The sequence below is a fragment of the Cetorhinus maximus genome, chromosome 8, assembly GCF_964194155.1.
Source record: "Cetorhinus maximus chromosome 8, sCetMax3.hap1.1, whole genome shotgun sequence".
Taxonomy (NCBI): Eukaryota; Metazoa; Chordata; class Chondrichthyes; order Lamniformes; family Cetorhinidae; genus Cetorhinus; species Cetorhinus maximus.
The window spans coordinates 58,947,969-58,970,494 of NC_135886.1; the positions used below are offsets into that span (position 1 = coordinate 58,947,969).

A 22,526-nucleotide genomic window follows, 5' to 3' on the forward strand; every position below is an offset into this window, starting at 1 on the left:
TAGGGAGGAGTGGGGGATGAGGAGTGGGGGGGGCGAGGAGTAGGGAGGAGTCGGGGGGGCAAGGAGTGGGAAGGAGTTGGTGGGGGGGCGAGGGGTAGGAAGGAGTTGGTGGGGGGGCGAGGGGTAGGGAGGAGTGGGGGTGGTGAGGAGTAGGGAGGAGTGGGGGTGGCGGGGAGTAGGGAGGAGTGGGGGTGGCGGGGAGTAGGGAGGAGTGGGGGTGGCGGGGAGTAGGGAGGAGTGGGGGGGGCGAGGAGTAGGGAGGAGTGGGGGTGGCGGGGAGTAGGGATGAGTGGGGGGGGCGAGGAGTTGGGGGGGCGCGAGGAGTGGGGAGGAGTCGGGGGAGGGAGAGATTGGGGAGTGTGGAGCGAGAGTAGAGAGGAGGGGAGAGAGAAAGAAATGGCCAGTGGGGTGCAGGAGATGGTGGGGGGCAGCAGGGCCGGGGAAGGAGGGAGAGCATGGCCAGGAAGGACGACGATGGGGAGCTGTGCTGTGGCGGGGGGAGGAAGAGTAGGAGGAGGAGGAGGGAAGGAGCAGGGCCGGGGGAGGAGGGGAGGAGGGGCGGAGCCAGGCCGGGAAGGACGACGAGGGGGAGCTGGGCTCGGCGGGGGGAGGAGGAGCAGGAGGAGGATAGGCCGAGCAGGGCTGTGGGAGGAGGAGAGGGGGAGCTGGATTGGGACACAGCGCGTCAGAACCTGGCCCAGAGAGATGGGTTGGGGGGAGGCAGAGAGTGCGCTGTCTCGCACAGAGCTGAGCAACCATTCTCTATGTAAAGCTGTTGATGATTTCCCTTTTTGCTGTTTCCCCCAGGTTTCAAAATGAGCTTTAATTTTGGGGCTCCAGCTGCGGGCAGTGGTTTCTCATTCACAGCTCCCAAGACTTCCACAGGAACAGGGAGTGGATTCCCTTTTGGCAATAACACTGGAGGCTCCCAAGGAAGCTTCGGCTTTGGAACAGCACAACAGGCCCCTGCAGCCAGCACCTCAGCACCCAGTGCCAGCCTGTTCTCATTCAGCACTCCAAGCACCGGAGTCACATCTTCCACTGGATTCTGCCTGCCCACACAGCCTGCAGCAACCTCCACTGCTGGAGGCTTTTCACTGGGGTAGGTCGCTCAACCAGTCTGGCACATCAACCTTCATAGTAACAGGAGTAGGCCATTCGGCCTGTCGAGTCTGGTCTGCCATTCAATTCGATTTTGCTTGGTCATCTACCTCAGTGCCGTTTCTCACACTATCTCCATTAGTCACTAGTCTCCAGTAAATCTGTCGATTACTGTTTCAAACATGCTCAATGACTGAGTTCCACAGCCCTCTGGGTTTGAGAATTCCAAAGATTCACCACACTCTGAGTGAAGTTATTCCTCCTCCTCCTCAGCCTTGAATGGGCTGGGGTGGCGGGAGGTGTGCTGCAGTGGGGAGGGGGGTGGCAGTGGGTCTGTTGATGCTTTTTTCTGCTTTGTTCTTTTGTTCATGGATGTGAACATCACTAGTGAAGCTGGCCACTAAGGCAGTGGTGAACCGCCACCTCGAACCGTTGTAGTCTATGTGGAGCTGTTAGGGAGGGAGTTCCAGGATTTTGACCCAGCAACAGTGAAGGAACAGCGATATAGCTCCAGGTCAGAATGGTGTGTTTCTTGGAGGGGAATTAGCTGGTGATGGTGTTCCCGTTCATCTGCTGCCCTTGTCATTTTAGATGGTAGTGGTTGTGAGTTTGGAAGGTGCTGTTGAAGGAGCCTTCATGATTTCCTGCAGTGCATCTTGTAGATGGTACACACTGCTGCCACTGTGCTTCAGTGGAGAGAGAGAATGTTTGTGGATGTGGTGGCAATCCAGCGGGCTACCTTGTCCTGGATGGTGATGAGCTTCTTGAGTGTTGTTGGAGCTGCACTCATCTAGGCAAGTGGCTTGAGCCTTATAGACGGTGGACCGGCTTTGGGGAGTCAGGAAGTGAGTTATTCACTGCAGGAATCCTAGCCCCTGATCTGCTCTTGTAGCCACTGTATGTGTACGGCTAGTCCAGTTCAGTTTCTGGTCAATAGTAACCACCATGATGTTGATAGTGGGGGATTCAGTGATGATATTGCCATTTAATGTCAAAGGATATGGTTAGATTCTCTCTTGTTGGAGATGTTCAGTGCCTGACACTTGGGTGGTGCCAATGTTGCTTGGAATTTGTCAGCCCAAGCCTGGATCTTGCCCAAGTCTTTCTGCAAATGAACACTAACTACTTCAGTTTTTGAGGAGTGGCCAATGGTACAGAACACTGTGCAAACATCAGTGAACTTCCCAATTTCTGACCTTATGTCGGAGAGAGACAGTACTGTGGGTAGCTCAGCCCAGCAGATAGGCCAGGCTGAGGGCCCAGGAGTTACTTTGTGGTGTATACTTCAGTGCAAGGAGTTTGATGAATAAGGCAGATAAGCTGAGAGCATGAGTAGATACTTAAAAATAGCTATTACTGAAACATGGCTCAAAGAGCATGAGGAAAGAGTAGGACTTATTAGAGACCAAGAAGAAGTTTGTCTGTGGAGGTGTAGGATCTGGGTATGGTTCTGATTGAACCCTTTGCGTCACAATAAAGAGGGTCAAAACAGACATAGTAGTGGTGGTATAAACAGTGAGGGAGGAAGTATAGGTAGAGTACCTCAAATCCAGCTTCCCGAAAACTGGCTTTGTCTGAAAATCGGACATTTTTATAATGTTCCAAGCATCAATTTTAACTGAGTAAAATTTAAAATACTTAGCTGGGCAGTTTGGCTAAGTGTTGCATTGGCATGGTTGGCTCCAGACTAGTTATCCACTTTGTGCTGCTCTGTCCCGTGCTCGAAGCAATCCTTGACCCCGCCCAACCTGGCTTGACCTGAGCTGCCCATGGTCTGACATTTTGGATTCAATCGCCCACAGGGCTGTCAATACTCAGTCATTGAGCTTATTCAAGTTGAAATTAATAGCTTTTTGGTCTTTAAGGAAATCGAGGGATCTGGCAGTAAAATGGATTTTAGGTAAAAGAACAGTGATCTTATTAAATGGCAGAGCAAGCTCGAGGGTTTATTGATGTTGATAGTGGGGGATTCAGCGATGATAATGCCATTGGATGTCAAGGGGCGATGGTTAGGTTCTGTCTTGTTGGAGATGGTCATTGCCCGGCACTTGTGTGACGTGAATGTTACTTGCCACTTGTCAGCCCAAGCCTGGATATTGTCCAGGTCTTGCTGCATATGCACATGGACTGTTTCAGTATCTGAAGAGTCACGAATAATGCTGAGCTTTGAGCAAACTCCTGCAGTGATCTCCTGGAACTGAGATGATTGAGCCCCAATGACCATCTTCCTTTGTGGTAGGTATAACTCCAACCAGTGGAGAGTTTTTCCCTGATTTCCTTTTACTCCAGTTTTGCTAGGGCTCCTTGGTGCCACATTCTGTCAAATTCGGACTTGATGTCAAGGGCAGTAATTCTCACCTCACCTCGGGACTTCAGCTCTTTTTTGTCCATATTTGTAATGAGGTCAGGAGCCGAGAGGCCCTGGTGGAACCCAAACTGAGCATCAGTGAGCAGGTTATTGCTAAGTGACACTTGATAGCACAGTCGACAACACTTTCCATCACTTTGCTGATGATCGAGAGGAGGCTGGTGGATGGCGATTGACTAGGTTGGATTTGTCCTGTTTTGTGTGGACAAAACAAAGCTGGGAAATTTTCCACCTGAGCTCTCCCCCGCTTATTAGTTGAAGGTTCTTGTGACTACCCAATTTATCTTTTTCTCTAGGACCCTGGTCCTAGTTCAGTTCAGGTACATGTCCTAGTACTCCTGCTAGAATCTCATCAACAGAATCTCTTTTGTCCCCACTCCATTCCTTCAGCCATGTGTCCGCTGATCCGCTTAACCCTAAGTCAATTTGCACGTGCTTCAGGCAGCAGCCCGGAGATTATAAACCCTTGGCGTCCTGTTCTTTAAATTCACTCCCAATCCCTTTATCCCTATATTGTTTGCTCCAACATTGATCACAACTGGATTGTCTCCCACTTTCTCCAATATCCTTTCAAGCCAGCTCAAGATGTCCGCCACACTTCACCAGGTCCACACCAAATCATTGGGAGGCTCCTGATCCTGCTTACGAATGATGCTATCTGTCCCTCCAATTATTATAGAATCCTTTACAGCTATTACAGCTACCACATTACACTCTTTCCCCGCCACATCCCCCCCACCTCCCCCCCACATCCCCCCCACCTCCCCTCCCCTCCCCTCCCCTCTGAAACCTTTCTTTTCCAACGTTCTGTGGTCCACATTGTACTTGTCCTTATCCCCACAGACAGCAGATCCTCATACTTTATCTCCTTTGGATTCCCCTTATTCTGCACTTTTTTTTTTAATCAGTCACACCACCCCCATTCTAAACCTGTCTTTCTGCAGCGTGGAAGTGTGTCCAACTCTCACTCCAGCTCAGTGGTTCTGAGCCGGAGAGATTTGAGATGGAGACATCTACTGCAGATGCATTCACTTGGGGCAGTCTCACTCTCCACTTACTCCCATATATTTCAGGCCAGACACACAACCTGCTCTGCCATATTGCAGTCTAATTGCTTACACTTAGTTTTTAGTTCATTGTCATTCTTTTTATTTATGTGCACACTAACTTACCCTGAGCACTGACACACTAGATAAATATTAGCCCAGTGAGGCAGGGCAGGTTTATGTGAGGTAGGCTTTAGTGTACCTGAAAAGATGGTAGAGGGAGAAATCCTCATTGTATTCAAAAATCATTTGGATATGTACTTTGTAACCTACGGACAAAAAGATGGAAAGTGGGATCAGGCTGGGATTACCTTTTCGGCCGGCACAGAAATGATCGGCTGAATGGCTTCCTCCTGCGCTGTAAATGTTCTACATTTCTATGTACTCTGTAGGAGGAGCAGGACCCAGTCTATCTCTGGTTTGGTTCAGTGTATATTACAAGAGAGGGTCATGTTTATTTCTGGTTTCACTCTTTACATCTTTAATTGAAACTTGTGTTTTCTCTGCAGGGTGAACAAAACGAGTTTAGGGTTCGGTGGCACAGCATGTCAGCCAATCTCTGGTTTCTCCTTTGGTAATGTGCCTGCTGCCAACACCAGCACTACCACCTCTTGTCCACCCCTGTCCTCCGGATCGATAGCACAGACCACAGCTCCAGCAGGCTTCAGTTTTGGCACCAACACGGCACAACCAGCTGTGGGAGGCTTTGGCCCCAGTGCCTGTTCCACAGCACAGTCAACAGCTTCAACTGGCTTTGGATTCACCTCTACCCCAGCTGCCCCAACCCAGACCACTGCAGCCAGCGGATTTACCTTCGGCGCAGCCACCAATGGAACGCCCACGCTCGCTGGTTTCAGTTTTGGCACTCCAGCGACTACAACAGCCCCCAAACCAGCGGCACCACTTTCCATTGGTGCACAGTCTGCAGGTAGGATCATAGTTAATATGGGGCTGTTACATTAACCTCACTCTGTAGAGGGTCAGTGAGGGGCTGTTACATTAGCCTCACTCTGGTGTGTCGGTGCGATTCTGTTGCCACAGTGTCATGACAGTGTGATTATTTATGAAAATTATATTTTTAAATGACTGAAAATCAAGGTGGCACCAAGAACAGCTAGCCAGATTCCTGGATCAGACTGTCTTTATCTTTTGGGAGGACAAAGACACTATTTCTGATCATGACCCTGTTGGTCAGACCAGGAGATAAACGCAACTGCACTGACACCTGCATTATTTTTTTAAAAATGTAAATATGCCTTTTCAAGAAACTAATGGTTTCAGACTTATACCACAGGTGGGAGAAACAATCCAACTGCCTAATCAAATTACCACAATAACTTATTTGGACCATGTGTTGACACTGATATGGGGTCACATAATACAGTGGCCAGCTTTGCCCCTGTTAAATATAGGAAACTACTACAAGCAGACCTGGCTCCATGACCCACAACAAGCCCAGCGTAGAACTGCTGTCATCAACCAAACTAAAAATGGGCCACGCCACAGTTCTTTGAAAGAGAAATGAAGAACTTCCTCTCTTTCCACCAGCCCCCCCACCCCCCGGCCACCTGCTCCCATCTTTGAGCTTCCTTCAGATTGGCTATGGGAGCCATCACAACTGCTGAGCCACCTCTGCAGTTTCAAAGCCTTCACTTCAGACAGCATTATGCGACAATGACCTAACAGGCCTGCAAAATTGACTCGCTCAGTGCAAGGGTAAGAAATACACACACACACACTCTCACAAATAAAAATGACCATAGCGATAAAAGGTGACACCTTAAAGTTGTCTTTGACAGAGGTTATTTCACTAGCTTCACTCTGTGTAGAAGGTCAAAGATTCATACCTCAGCCTGACAGCAGCAGCTTAGCTTAAAGATTGGCCTCCGTGTCTCTAGCCTAGAGAATCTTGAACTGAACCTTGCTGAAAATTTTGGATAGGGCTGATGCTGTTTGCTGTTCTCCATTATCAAATGGTCTAAAGCTATTTATTGTTAGGCTGTGGCTGTGCTGGCAGCTGCGTAACTTCATTCTTGTCCAAAGTTCTCCTGGGAAGGAGAGGACAGATTCTCTTCGACTGATTGTCTTTAACAAGTGAATGGCTCATTCAGTGGTTCAGTGTGTGTTGAGAATCAGCTATGTTGCAGCCTGAGAGGTGGCAGTTTTCTTGCTCTGTCCTGAATTGGCTTGTGAATCAAGATTCCTGAAATTAACAAGTTGCTGAGGTGGGGTTTGAACTGCGGATCTTTGGGTTGCTCATACGGCACTGCGACAACCACACAACGGCACGGACGGCACTGCGACAACCACACGACAGCACGGACGGCACTGCGACAACCACACAACGGCACGGACGGCACTGCGACAACCACACGACGGCACGGACGGCACTGCGACAACCACACGACGGCACGGACGGCACTGCGACAACCACACGACGGCACGGACGGCACTGCGACAACCACACGACGGCACGGACGGCACTGCGACAACCACAACGGCACGGACGGCACTGCGACAACCACAACGGCACGGACGGCACTGCGACAACCACACGACGGCACGGGCGGCAACCACACGACGGCACGGGCGGCAACCACACGACGGCACGGGCGGCAACCACACGACGGCATCCAAATGTTTTAGGAGCGTACGTAAGGTGCCAGAGGATGATAGGTGCTCATGGTGTTGTTTCCTACAGGAGTCACTCCTTGCTGGATACCATTCCACAGGCACCATGGAAAGGATAAAGCCCTTTTTTTCCATGATGAATATTGACATCATGCTAGGTGGGACTTGGCTGAAACTGCAGCAGTCAATGACTATAGTAGGATTATTTCTCCAGCTAAATACAGTGAAGTGCAGTTCAAGTTGTGTTTAAATGATGTATATAAATCATTCCCAGTCACTTGGAGCATTGTAGCCTTCAGGCATTATTGATGATTGATTTACTCAATCATCATCACTCTATTCAGGACATGCAATCTTTTTGTACATTCAAGCATTAGTGCACTCATAACTTTAAATACTATCAGAATCCACTACTGTCTTCCATCTTGGCATGACATAGCAATGCATATTAAACACAGTCACACTTAACTCAATCAACATTTCATGTTGTGAAACGGTTTTAGTATTCTATTCAATTCATTGGAACAGCACCTCATCTTCCAACTAGGCACTTTACAGCCTTCCGGGCTGAATATTGAGTTCAACAATTTTAGCTCATGAGCTCTCTCCTCCATCCCCACCCCCTTTCCCATCCCCCCCTTTTTTTTTCCAATAATTTATATAGATTTTTCTTTTCACACCTATTTCCATTATTTTTAAATGTTTTTCCATCCATTGTTTTATCTCTACCTTTTAGCCTATTTCGATCCCTTACCTTCACCCCACTAGGGCTATCTGTACCTTGCTTGTCCCGCTTTCTACCCTTAATTAGCACATTCCTTAGATAATATCACCACCTTCAAAACCTCTTTGTCCTTTTGTCTGTGACATCTTTTGGCTATCTCCACCTATCACTGGCCCTCCATCCAGCTCTACCTGTCCCACCACCCCCTTAAACCAGCTTATATTTCACCTCTTTTCTATTTTTACTTAGTTCTGTTGAAGAGTCATACGGACTCGAAACGTTAACTGTGTTCCTCTCCGCAGATGCTGCCAGACCTGCTGAGTTTTTCCAGGTATTTTTATTTTTGTCATTGTCCCCAGTGCCAGACATGTACCCAGCAATACTGCACCCTTGTGGTCAAACTGCTCTCTCCATTCAACCCAAGTTTGGGAAGACAAAGTTAAAGATTGTACTTGTTACAACTTTCTGTAGTTCAACGGAATAAAATTTCTTCCCACACCGGAGAGATCCTTGTGCTATCGCCATTCCAAAATCCTAGACATGACTTTTTAAATTTCAATGCAATTGATGTGTGAACTGATTGCAAAGTTGCTGTCTGATGTGTGGCTGGTAGTGTTTGAAGCACAATGTAATATGAAGCCTGCTCCTTTATGAAGAGGGTGTTGTCGCTGAGGACTGTAAACCATAAATGTAATCTCCAATTCTCAGCTCTGGTTTCCTGTTGTTTTGATACTGTACTTTTGCTTCTCTTTCAGGTTTTGCCTTTGGCCCACCTACAACGGTGTCAAGTGCCACCACTTCAGCTCCTGCAACTCAGGGCTTTTCCTTTGGTGCAAAGGCAGTGGGTGGGTATAGAATCTAAGCTTATGGACAACTGACAATGCAGTGAAGTGAATAAACCAAACCTTTTCAAACATAAAATAGAAACTAGCAAACCATGCTGCTCTAACAAGAACTGGAATGTTGTTTCCCACTCAGACCTGTGCAGGGGCACTGCTCCCTGGCTGCTGGGAAATCTCCTATTCCTTCACTCGAAGCAACAGTGTTGAGCTGTGCCCGCTGTTTAGTTTTCTCGGTGTGCTATCCAGAGTACAACTGTGAATGTCTCCCTTTGTGTATGAGTGGAACATAGGAATAGCGGGATAAAATACCAAGTTCCATCTCATTTACCTTCTATAGCCCTGATGTTCATGATACAATGACAAAGCAATTACTGACTACGGTAATCAGTCCCTATTGGTCTATAAGAGACCCAGACATGGTGTCTCTGTTGTGAGTTTGCTACCTTCCCTTAATCTCACCCTCCATATGAACTCCCCAACCCATATTCATGGCTGCCCAAGACCTTTCCATGTTACCCAGCCTTAATATTCCATTGTGTCAATCACAGATACAATTATCTCTGATCACTTCTTATATTGCTTTCCACCCACATCCCCCTTTTCCTCCCAGCCCTATTTCATTAGTATCCATCCTGGGGGAAAAAAACATGCTGCCAATTCACTTACATCTCCACATAAACTCACGATTTTCAGAAATGCAAACATAACTTTAAGTGCCGACTTGCTATCTCTGTACCCGACACTAAGACTGCCTGTTTCAATATCCATAACATCACCTGACTCTGTCCCTGCCTCAACTCATCTGCTGCTGAAACCCTCATTTATTATTTTGTTACCTCCAGACTTGACTATTCCAATATATTCCTGGCTGGCCTTCCACGTTCTACCCTCCTCAGTAAGAGTTTATCCAAAACTCTACTCACGTCTCGAGTCCCATTCACTCATCACCCCTCTTTTAAATAACACTCGATTTTAAAATTCTTATCCTTGCTTTAAAATGTCTCCATGGCATTGCGTCAACATCTTTCTAATCTCCTCCTTTAAGACACTCCTTCAGGCTTAATCCCTTTGACCAAGCTTTCAGCCACTTGCCATCATCTTTGTGTCTCCATCGAAGCGTTTCTGTGAGGTGCCTTGGAGTGTTTTATTATGTTAAAGGCACTACACAAATACAAATTGTTGTTGTTGTGTGGAAAACCCCAGTGCTGGAGAGCTTTGGCTAAAGTCAGCTGTTAATCTCAAGCAGCATCCATAACTGGATGCAGACCTCAGTATGGTTTGTCACACTGTTTGATCACATCTTCCTCTGACTTTACGAAGGCTCTTAATGTTTTCATTTGAAAGCTGGATTTGCTTTGTAGAATTAGCATCCGGCATTATCCACTCATGTTTGGCCAACACCAGAGCGATATTATGTACCCACCAGTTTACTAATTGCCAGTTTACAGTAGAACCCATTGCATATATAACTGCAATAAATAAAAAAGTCAGCAGTGCCAGACGTACTGTTCCCTCTTTTCCACTTACCATTAGAGTTCAGTGTGATAGAATTTTGTAAAAGGTGGCCCCCAAAGCTGATACATGGCTTCAGTTTTGCTGTGTATTTTGCTCTGGTCCCAGAATTCTGTCACTGATGCTGACTTACTTTCCATCTAATGGAGCAAGTGCCACCCACAGCCCCACCTTTCTGTGGAAAGTCCCTTGTGTTTCCTGCCTATGTTCATGTTTAATTGCGGCTGTTAAAATGTGATCAGGTGATGTTCTCTGTGGAGAATATTTGACACTTTGCAGTGGTGGTCATAACTGTATTCAATTCTGGGACCCAGTAATTTGCCTGAATCAGTCACTGCTCTTATGCCGAGATCTCGGGATGGCTTGAGTGTGCCCTCTGTTTAGCATTGTGCTTTAAGTGCTGTGTCTGGGGCTGTTGTCTACCAAGTGCTAGTTTACATGGCCTTGGCATACCACAGTTTCCTTTGACTAACTGGTTAAAGTATATTACTCAGCAACTTTAGACCATAAGACGTAGGAGCAGAAATAGGCCTATCGAGTCTGCTCCGTCATTCAATGAGATCATGGCTGATCTGATAACCCTCACTCCACTTTCCTGCCTTTTCCCCATAACCTTTGATTCCCCTTACTGATTAAAAATCTGTCTTATCTCAGCCTTGAATATACTTAACGACCCAGCCTCTATAGTCCTCTGCGGTAAAGAATTCCACAGATTGACTACCCTCTGAGAGAAGAAATTCCTCTTAATCTCTGTTTTAAATAGGCGGCCCGTTACTCTGAGATTATGCCCTCCGGTGTTAGGCTCTCCCACAAGGGGAAACAACCTCTCAGCATCTACCCTGTCAAGCGCCCTAAGAATCTTATGTTACAATAAGGTCACCTCTCATTCTTCTAAACTCCAGTGAGTACAGACCCAACCGACTCAACCTCTCCTCATAAGAAAATCCCTCCATCCCTGGGATCAACCTAGTGAACCTTCTCTGGACTGCCTCCAAGGCCAGTATATCTTTCCTTAGATGAGGAGATCAAAATTGTTCACAGTATTCTAGGTGTAGTCTGACTAGTGCCTTGTATAGTTTTGGTAAGACTTCCCTATTTTTATTCTCCATTCCCTTTGAAATAAAGGCCAACATTCCATTTGCCTTATCTATTACCTGCTGAATTTGTATGCTAGCTTTTTGGGATTTGTGCACGAGGACCCCCAAATCCCTCTGTGCTGCAGATTTCTACAGTCTTTCTCCATGTAAATAATATTCAGCCCCTCTATTCTTCCTGCCAAAGTGCATAACTTCACACTTTCCCACATTATATTCCATCGGCCACATTTTTGCCCACTCACTTAACCTGTCTATATCCCTCTGTAGACTCTTTGTGTCATCCTCACCACTTGCCTTCCTGCCTATTTTTGTGTCATCTGCAAACTTGGCAATAGCACATTCGTTTCCCTCATCCAAGTCATTAATATATATTGTAAATAATTGTGGCCCCAGCACTGATCCCTGTGGCACTTCACTATTTACAGGTTGCCATCCTGAAAATGCCCCCCGTGCCCCATATCCCAACTCTGTCTTCTATTAGTTAGCCAGTCTTCTATCCATTCTAATATACTACCCCCAACACCATGGGCTCTTATTAAGTAGCCTTATGTGTGGTACCTTATCAAACCCCTTTTGGAAATCCAAATATATTACATCTACTGGTTCCCCTTATCTATTCTGCTTGCTACCTCTTAAAAGAATTCTAATGGATTTTGTCAGGCATGATTTCCCCTTCATGAAGCCATGCTGACTCTGCTTGATTAAATTATGCATTTCTAAATGTTCTACTATTACATCCTTTATAATAGACTCCAACATTTCCCCAATGACAGATGTTAAGCTAACTGGCCTATAGTTACTTGTTTTTGCCTCCCTCTCCTTTTGAATAAGGATGTTACATTGACAGTTTTCCAATCCTCTGGGACTTTTCCAGAATCTAAGGATTCTTGGAAGATTGCTACCAGTGCATCCACTATCTCTGCAGCTATTTCCTTTAATACCTTAGGATGCAACCCATCAGGTCCAGGTGACGCATTGGCCTTTAAACCCATTAGTTTCCCAAGTGCTTTTTCTTTACTGTATTTATTTCCTCCCCCTGCCACCCCCCCCCTTTTGCCCCATGATTATTTAGTATTTTGACTTTGGCCCCTCTTTCTTATATATTTAAAGAAGCTCTTACTGTCCGTTTTTATGTTACTTGATAGTTTGCCCTCAAAGTTCATTTTCTCCCTCTTTATTATTTTTTTGGTCATCTTCTGTTGGTTTTTAAAACTTTCCCAATCCTCTGACTTACCACTAATCTCTGCCACATTGTATGATTTTTCTTTCTCTTTGATCCTATCCTTAACTTTGGTTAACCATGGTTGGTTTATCCCCTTCCTACAATCCTCCTTCCTCATTTGGATATATCTTTGTTGTGAGTCATGAACTATTTTCTTAAAACGTCTGCCATTGTTCATCAACCGTCTTTTCTGCTAAACTCCTTTCCCAGCCCACTCCAGCCAACTCTACCCTCATTCCTTTGTAATTACCCTTATTTAAGTTTAGCACAGATGTTTCCGAACTAAGTTTCTCACTCTCAAACTGAATGCTAAATTCCACCATGTTGTGGTCACTGTTTCCTAGGGGATCTTTTACTCTGAGATCATTTATTAAACCTGCCTCATTACACATTGCCAAATCCAAAATAGCCTGATCCCTGGTTGGATCCACAACATATTGTTCTAGGAAACTGTCCCGAATACGCTCTATGAATTCTTGCTCGTGGCTACCTCTGCCAATTTGATTTTCCTAATCTACATGGAGATTAAAGTCACCGATGATTAATATGCTGCCCTTTTACATGCCCTCATTATTTCCTGATTTATTCTCTGTCCGACAGTATGGCTACTGTTGGGGAGCCTATAGACCCCTCCCACCAGTGTCGTCTTCCCCTTGTTATTTCTTACCTCCACTCATATGGATTTCACATCTTCCGATCTAAGATCATTTCTTGGCTATTGTACTTATTCCATCTCATACTAACAAAGCTACCCCACCATCCCTTCCTTCCTGCCTGTCCTTTCGAAAAGTCACATACCCCTGAATACTTAGTTCCCATCTTTGATCTCCTTGTAACCATGTCTCCAAAATGGTTATAAGATCATACTCATTAACCTCTATTTGTGCCGTTAATTCATGTATTTTGTTCTGAATACTATGTGCATTTAAGTAAAGAGCCATGAATTGTGCCTTTTTACCATTTTTTCCCCCCTTTGACCCAATTTGCTGCTTTTTTTTTTATGTTGGTACACTTTGTCCCTTCTTTGTCACACTCCGGGTATCGTTATCTAAATAGCTACCCTGCAATGCTGCCATGTTCTTTTGCTTTGTCAGCCTACTTATCCCTTTCCCAGAACCCTCCGCCTCGCTGTATTTAGTTTAAAGCTCTCTCCACAGCCCGAATTATTCGATTTGTCAGGACACTGGTCCCAGCACGGTTCAAGTGAAGCCCGTCCCATCGGAACAGCTCTCTTCTACCCCAGTACTGGTGCCAGTGCTCCATGATCTGAAACCCATTCCTCCCACACCAATCTTGGAGCCACGCATTTAACTGCTTGACTTTATTTACCCTATGCCAGTTTGCCCATGGTTCAGGTAGTAATTTCGAGATTATTACCTTGGAGGTTCTGCTTTTTAATTCAGCTCATAACTGTTCAAATTCTTTCAGCAGAACCTGCTTTCTAGTCCTATCAACGTCATTGGCACCAACAAGGACGACGGCAACTGGATCCCTCCCCTCCCACTCCAAGTTCCTCTCCAGCCCTGAAGAGATGTCCTTAACCCTGGCACCAGGTGGTCAACACAGCCTTCAGGACTCACGCTCACGGCTGCAGAGAACAGTATCTATCCCCCTAATTACACTGTCCCATACCACCACTACGCTCCAATTTCCTCCCCCCACTTGAATGGCTCTCTGTACCATGGTACCGTGGTCAGTCCATTCACTCTCCCTGCAGTCCCTGCTCTCGTCCACACAGCTTGCAAGAACCTCGTAACTGTTGGACAATTTCAGGGGCTGAAGCTCCTCGAATGCTACCCCCTGGGTCCCCATACCTTCCTCACCTCCTGTCCCTAATTACAGACCACATTTGAATTATCTAATATGAGGGGTGTGACCACCTCCTGGAGCGAAGTGTCCAGGTAACTTTCCCTCTCCCTGATGTGGTGCAATGTCTGCAGCTCAGACTCCAGCTCCATAATTCGGATCCGAAACTCCTTCAGCTGCAACACTTACTACAGAATTGTTTGCCTGGATCACCTTGGTGTCCAGCAGATGCCGCAGCAGCAACAGGTCGCCTGTCCTGCCATCGCTATCTTTTATTTAATTTAATTTATTAATTAATTACTCTCCTATCTCTGCTCTTTACATTTATCGATCTTGTACTTAACAAGCTATTTTTGAGAAAGAGAAAATAAAGACTAGAGATCTAAACACTAACCATAGACCTTAATTTTAATCTAAAGACTAGAAATACTCACCAATCCATTTCACCAATCAGCTGCTCTCCACGCTCTTTTTAAGTGAAGCCTTCCCGCTCCATTTTAAATAAAGTTCGCGCTGGCCCGCCCTCTGCTTTCAGTGCGCTCGGCGCTGGCCCGCCCTCTGCTTTCAGTGCACTCGGCGCCTGCCCGCCCTCTGCTTTCAGTGCGCTCGGCGCCTGCCCGCCCTCTGCTTTCAGTGCGCTCGGCGCCTGCCCGCCCTCTGCTTTCAGTGCGCTCGGCGCCTGCCCGCCCTCTGCTTTCAGTGCGCTCGGCGCCTGCCCGCCCTCTGCTTTCAGTGCGCTCGGCGCCTGCCCACCCTCTGCTTTCAGTGCGCTCGGTGCCTGCCCGCCCTCTGCTTTCAGTGCGCTCGGCGCCTGCCCGCCCTCTGCTTTCAGTGCGCTCGGCGCTCGCCCACCCTCTGCTTTCAGTGACAAGTGGTTACTTATAATCTCCCTAGCAGACTGAGAGCCCTGTAATAGGAGCCAACACTGGAGTGATGTAATTACACCCTTAAAAGCAGAACAGCTGCTCACCTTGATTGTAATTGTGCGAGAAATTCTACTTAAAGGTGAGGACTAATATATTCTTTCCCCTGCAGGGGCTTCAACTGGTACATCTGCAGTTGGGCCAACTCTGTTTGCCTCAGTGGTGAACTCAGTGCCTCCTGCCACTTCAGTGACGACTGGTTTTGCACGTAAGTCATCAACAAATGCTTAAAGCAGAACAATGTTTTAGCAACCACTATAGAATCTGACACATTGAAAATACACATCCCTAGTAGTCTGTTTGGGTATAGCATCTTGTTTCACATCAGCAATTTCTTTCGGTACAGCAAGTCCTGACCCCTCGACTTACAGTATTGGTTGGTGAGGTACAGCTATCTAAGGTGGCTACTGAGTACCTTTCTTAATCTATCTTGACCTGTTCCCAGCCTGAAATTGAACGATGGACACTTCTAATTTGTCCCTTCTTAATTTGGGTGAGACTAATAACAGATAGGGTTCAGTCTCTAAAACGACACATTACATACTTGATTTAAAATGTTGCTACTGATGTCTGTGTGAATGCAAGGCCTGTATTGTTGTGAAAGAGACACTGAAGCTAAACTATCTAATCTAATGTTTCCTTTTCTGAAACACTGAATTGTTAGACTGCAGAAGGAGGCCATTGGGCCCGTTGTCTGCATCAGCTCTCCCAAATAAGCAATTTACTTTGTTCCATTCTCCCACCTTCTCCCCATAACCCTGCACATTATCCCTTTTCAGGTATCAGTCTAATTCCCTTTTGAATGTTTCAATTGAACCTGCCTCCACCACACTCTCGGGCAGTGCGTTCCAGACACTAACCTCTTGCTGCATCAGAAAGTTTTGTTTCACATCGCTTTTGCTCCTTTTGCCAATTATTTTCAATCGGTGACCTCTCCTTCTCAACCCTTTCATGAGCATACATACGTATGAACATATGAATTAGGAGCAGGAGTGGGCCTCTCAGCCCCTTGAGCCTGCTTCGTTATTCCATAAGATCATGGCTGATCTCAATGTAAGTTCAACCCTACATTCCTGCCTACCCCTGAAAACCTTTCAACCCCTTGTTAATCACGAATCTATCTAGTTTTGCCTTAAAAATATTCAAAGACTCTGCTTTCCCTGCCTTTTGAGGAAGAGAGTTTCAAAGGGTCTCAACCCTCTGAGAAAAAATTTCTCCTGATCTCTGTCTTAAATGAGCGACCCCTTATTTTTAAACAGAGACCGCTAGTTCTAGATTCTCCCACAAGAGGAAACATTTTCTCTACATCCACCCTGTCAAGACCCCTCAGGATCTTAAAGGTTCCAATTAAGTAGCCTCTTACTCTTCTAAATTCGAATGGATACAAGCCTAACCTGTGCGGCCTTTCCTCATAAAACAACCTGTCCATTCCTGATATTAGCCTGGTAATCCTTCTCTGAACTGCTTCTAATGCGTTTACATCTTTCTTTAAATAAGGAGACCAGTACTTTTTTTTAATTCACTCACAGGATGTGGACTTCGCTGGCTGGGCCAGCATTTATTGCCCATCCCTAATTGCCCTTGAGAAGGTGGTGGTGAGCTGCCGCCTTGAACCACAGCAGTCCACGTGGTGTAGGTACACCCACAGTGCTGTTAGGGAGGGAGTTCCAGGATTTTGACCCAGCAACAGTGAAGGAACGGCGATATATTTCCAAATCAGTACACAATACTCCAGATGTAGTCTCACCAATGCTGTACAATGAGTACAAGAGCAAGGAGATCACATTGCAAGGAGATCTACCCTGTCCAGACCCCTCATAATTTTGAGTACTTCTATCAAATCTCCTCTCAGCTGCCTTCTCCAAGGAAATCAGTCATAACCTCTCCAATCTATCGCCATAACTGAAGTTCTTCGCCCCTGGAACCATTCTCATGATTTTTTTGTGCTCTTTCCAATACCTTCACGTCTTAATGTGGTGCCCAGAACTGGACACACTACTCCAGCTGAGACCGAGCTATGTCTTACACAAAGATAAAAACAAAAAGCTAAAAGCTACTGCAGATGCTGGAAATCCAAAACAAAAACAGAATTACCTGGAAAAACTCAGCAGGTCTGGCAGCATCGGTGGAGAAGAAAACAGTTGACATTTCGAGTCCTCATGACCCTTCGGCAGAACTGAAGTATAGTTAGGAGAGAGGTGAAATATAAGCTTATATTTCACCCCTCTCCTAACTATACTTCAGTTCTGCCGAAGGGTCATGAGGACTCGAAACGTCAACTGTTTTCTTCTCCACCGATGCTGCCAGACCTGCTGAGTTTTTCCAGGTAATTCTGTTTTAGTTATGTCTTACACAAGTTCAACATGATCGCCTTTCTCTTGTACTCTACGTCCCTATTAATAAAGCCTAGAAAACTGTATGCTTTATTAACCGCTGCCTCAACCTGCCCTACTACCTTCAGTGACTTGTGCACATATACACCCAGGTCCCTCTTCTCTGGCACCCCCTTTTGAGTTGTACCCTTTCTTTACATTGTCTCCCCATGTTCTTCCTACCAAAATGAATCACTTCACATTTCTCTGCATTGAACTTCAACTGCCACTTGTCTTCCCATTCCATCAACCTGCCGGTCCTTTTGAAGTTCTACATTATACTTCTCGTGGTTCACAATACTTCCAAGTTTATCATCTGCAAATTTTGAAATTGTGTCATGTACACCAAGGTCAAGGCCGTTAATGTATATCAGGAAAAGCAAGGGTCCCAACACCGACCCCTGGGGAACTCCACTACAAACCATCCTCCAGCCCGAAGAACATCCCTTAACCACTACACTTTCCTGTCACTCAGCCAATTTTGTATCCATGTTGCTTCAGTTCCTTTTATTCCATGAGCTCTAATTTTGCTCAGAGGCCTGTTATATGGCACTGTGTCAAATGCTTTTTGGAATTCCATGTACATTATTACGTCAATAGCATTGCCCTCATCAACCGTCTCTATTACATCTTCAAAAAATTCCAAGCATGATTTTCCCATTTTTAAAAAAAAAATTCAATGCTGGCTTTTCTTAATTAACCTGCATTTGTCCATGTGACTGTTAATTTTGTCTCAATTATTGGATCTAGAAGTATCCCCACCACTGAAGTTAAACTGATTGGCCTGTAGTTGCTGGGCTTATCTTTATACCCTTTTTTTGAACAATGGTGTAATATTTGCAATTCTCCAGTCTTCTGGCACCAGCCCTAAGTCTAAGGAAGACTGGAGTGCCTCCACAATTTCCTCTCGCTTCCCTCCGTATCCTTGGATGCATCTCATCCGGTCCTGGTGCTTTATCAACTTTTAAGTACAAACAGCCTATCCAATGCCGTCAATGTATGCAAGAAGAAATATTGGGTGCTTGTGATAAAGGGACAGCAATGATCATGGGTGATTTTAATCTACATATAAACTGGAAAAATTTGATTGGCGGTAGTAACCTTGGCGAGGAGTTCATAGAATGATTTTGAGATAGATAGTTTCTTAGAGCAGCACATTCTATCTGTTGTGGGGAAGGTATTAGAGTCAATCATTAAAGGAGGTGATAGCTGGGCACTTGAGAAGCTCAAGGTAATTGGGAAGAGTCAGCATGGTTTTGTGAAAGGGAAATCATGTTTAACCAATTTATTGGAGTTCTTTGAAGGAGTAGCATGCACTGTGGATGAAGGGGAGCCTGTAGACATATTGTTTCCAGATTTCCAGAAGGCATTTGATAAGCTTATTGCAGAAAGTAAATGCTCATGGTGTTTTGGGTAACATATTAGCATGGATAGAAGATTGGCTGGCTGGCTGGCAGAAAACAGCGAGTATGCATAAATGGGTCTTTTTCTGATTGGCAGTATGTGATGTTTAGAGTCCTGCAGGGGTCTGTGCTGGAACTTCAAGTTTTTACAGTTTATATCAATGACTTAGATGAGGGGAGTGAAGATAGCTACATCTGCAGATGACACAAACGTAGGAAAGTCGGCTGTGAAGAGGCATGAGGTTGTAAACAAGTTGAGTGGGTGGGTAAAAATCTGGCAGATGGAGTATAATGTGGGAAAATGTGGAGTTGTTCGCTTTGGCAGGAGAATAAAAAAGCAGAGTATTAAACGGAGAAGAGATGCAGAATTCCTCAGTGCGGAAGGATCTCAAAGTTAGTATGCAGATACAGGAAGTAATTAAGAAGGCTAATGGAATGCTATCCTTTATTATGTGAGGGTTTGAACATAAAAGTAAGGATGCTATACTTCAGTTATAATGGGCATTGGTGCGACCCCATCTTGAATACTGTGTGCAGTTTTGGTCTCCTTAAGAAAGGATGTAAATGGTTTGGGGGCAGTTCAGAGGAGATTTACTAGATTGATACATGGAATGAGTGGGTTGTCTTATGAGGAAAGATTGGACAGACTGGGCTTGTTTCCATTGGAGTTTAGAAGAGTGAGGGGTGATTTGATTGAAGTATACAAGATCCTGAACAGTATTGACAAGGTGGATATGGAAAGGATGTTTCCTTTTCTGGGTGAGTCCAGAACTAGAGGACACTGCTTTAGAATTAGGGATCGCCCTTTTAGGACAGAGATGAGGAGAAATTTTTGAGGGTTGAGAACTTTGGAACCCTCTGCCTCCTAAGGCGGTGGAAGCAGGGTCATTCAAATATTTTTAAGACAGACCTAGATAGATTCTTGTTAGGCAAGAAAATCGAAGATTATTGGGGGTGGATGGGAATGTGGAATTCAAAACACAAACAGATCAACCCATGATCATATTGAATGGCAGAGCAGGCTTGAGGGGCCAAATGGCCTACTTCTCCTATTTTGTATGTTCGTATGAATTATTTTAAACCCTTCTCATGTCTGAATTTACTTTCTTTTACTTGATTAATATTTGTGAATTTTGACCTGCCCTGCGTGTTAGTTATTCAGGTGATGTTCTGCGTTGTTTCCAGTATTGAAAGTAACTGTTTGGACTATGCTACGTACCCATGTGCAAAGTCATAATTCTGATCACAGCGAATGAGCACTCCTCTTGGCACACAGAGGGTGAGAATGAGTCTATTGAGGCAAACTCTTGTGTCAGGCAGGAGACAAGTATCTTGGTACCACATATGTGAGAAATGGTGATTGTGGCACATTGGTTTGTGTATATGATTATTTCCATAGAGATGTCTTCAGGATTAATGGGACATCACTGGATGTCATGTTCAGTAGAATCTCAGTGAAGCTCAAATGGGTGAAATTTTTCTAGTGTACAACAACTTGGGCCTTGACTGAACAGGCAATGTTTGATTGGCCAGTGTATAGGGACTTTTCATTGTATTCAACCTGAGTGTTTGTTTACACTTGTTTACTCAAGTGAAGTAGATATTCCATTCACTGGCACTAAGATCCCTCACCGTGACAAGTGCAAAATTCACGGACAATTAAGAAATCTTCAGCCAGACTACTGGAGGCTCATAACCCATTTGATTCTTGTACATGCAGCAATTTAGTAAACTGACTCTTAAGTTCATAATGCTGAGGGCTGACCTTTTATCTGAGCCTCGATACCTTCATTGTTATGAAACCCAAATTACCTTAATGTTGAACACGGAGGTTGGGAACTTCAAGTCCCAATAAGCCTCTGACTTTTTGCACGTGCGCAGACCGGGAGCAGGCTGCACATGCGTAATTCAGCAGATCTGCTTCAAGTTTCTCTGGACCAGGACAGGCCCAGCGCACCTGCACATAGAGAGAGAGAAAAAAGGCACAAAAAACCCCGGTCAGGTATCAGTCGAGCGGAGTGCCATGTAAGACCAGTGTCCCAGGCAGGGGACAGGGAAAGGTCCCAAAATGAAGTCCCAGGTAGAGGACAGAGACAGGGATCAGAAACAGTTCCAGTTAAGGAAAATGACGAGCAGAGAAACAGGATCCAAACAGGGAAAGGGCTGTGGGCAGCAGACTTGAAGCGAAGAAAGCAGCCAAAGGTTGGTGACTCCGTGCTCCTGGCCATTGGGACAAAGGTAGCCCTTTGGAGCAGCAGTGTTCTGCTCACACGGCCGAAGAGCTGAAATTGTGCCTGTGAATTGGTGCTTGAGTGAGTACTTGGGAATCCAGGGGAATGGAATCTTGGGAGACGATTGAAACTCTGCAAGATGGACCGTCGTTGAAACCATCCAAGTTGGAGTGATGTTTGGAGAGAATTCCAAGACAAAATCTTAAAATGAAGATTGGAATCCCTCATGTGAAAGACAGATTGGCTGACTCAGTGTTTACTGAAGTCTTGGGTGGGTTGTTGAGAAATCCATGCACTCTGTCTTGGTCGCATCTGTAATTTATTCTGTAGTGTGGTGTGTCTGACCACAGTTGGCCTGTTAATTCATGTTTACCCCATACTGACCCTGAATGTTAGTATAAGATAGATATTGTAAATTTCTTTCTTTCTGACTTTTTATAGTAAAGTTCATTTTCGTTTGTTCAAAACCCATAAAGTCTGATGATTTTCTTCAGTGAGCAAGTGTCTTAAATATTAAACTAGTCTGACCAAGGATCATAACATTGTTAAATTAAGATTAAATTTCCTCATTAACTTGTTTGAAGTGCATTTTATTGACTCAGTTTTGTTTGTATTTAGTGACCAGCAGTGCTGCTCCTGTTCCTGCGACTTCTACAACTTCTGCTCCATTTGGATTTAAGCCAACCAGTACAGCCTTGCCTGTCACCACAACTACACCCTTGGGTATGTAATGATACTATTGTGGAACATTTACTGTCATTTCATAATGGATACCATACAGGTCCTAGAAAGTTCACAAATTATTTTTACAATATCTCAACCTATGGAGTGTTTGTGAAGATGTTTTGGAGGGGGAAGCCTGTGTGTTCAGTTTAATTACAGGTGTAGCATGGTGCTTGGTCCTGAGAGAGTGCCCATTTGGTTCCATTAGTGTCAGTCTAACAGAGACAGAATGTCAATGTGCCACTTTAGGGCTGCTTAGTGTCGAGCTGGTCAGGAGCACAAGAGGAGCATTGGTGACCTGCTGCAACCACTTGATATACACGCAAAACTGTGGCATGTATTTAATCTTTATTCTACATGCTCGTTGCAGGATGTGTCTCTGATATTCACTAAGATAGAACATAGCGTCTTTCATCAAACTCAGGGCATCCCACAGCACATGACTGCCAGTTAAGTACTACTCTAATGAGAATGTGTACACAGCAAAAACCGATAACCAACAATGTTGATGATGACCTTGTCACC

General features: G+C 45.3%; 1 protein-coding gene across 1 annotated transcript in view; it reads left to right on the plus strand.

The window, feature by feature from the left end:
- The first annotated feature begins 771 nt into the window (after positions 1–771).
- The window catches only part of nup62l (nucleoporin 62 like), a 51,974-nt gene continuing 30,219 nt past the window's right edge, over positions 772–22,526 (plus strand). Inside the window, exons 1-5 of the mRNA XM_078546913.1 lie at positions 772–1,102; positions 5,025–5,443; positions 8,626–8,715; positions 15,385–15,480; positions 21,897–22,001. Coding sequence (XP_078403039.1) covers positions 816–1,102; positions 5,025–5,443; positions 8,626–8,715; positions 15,385–15,480; positions 21,897–22,001 — 997 coding nt within the window. The 5' untranslated portion in view covers positions 772–815. The remainder of the gene's footprint in view (positions 1,103–5,024; positions 5,444–8,625; positions 8,716–15,384; positions 15,481–21,896; positions 22,002–22,526) is intronic.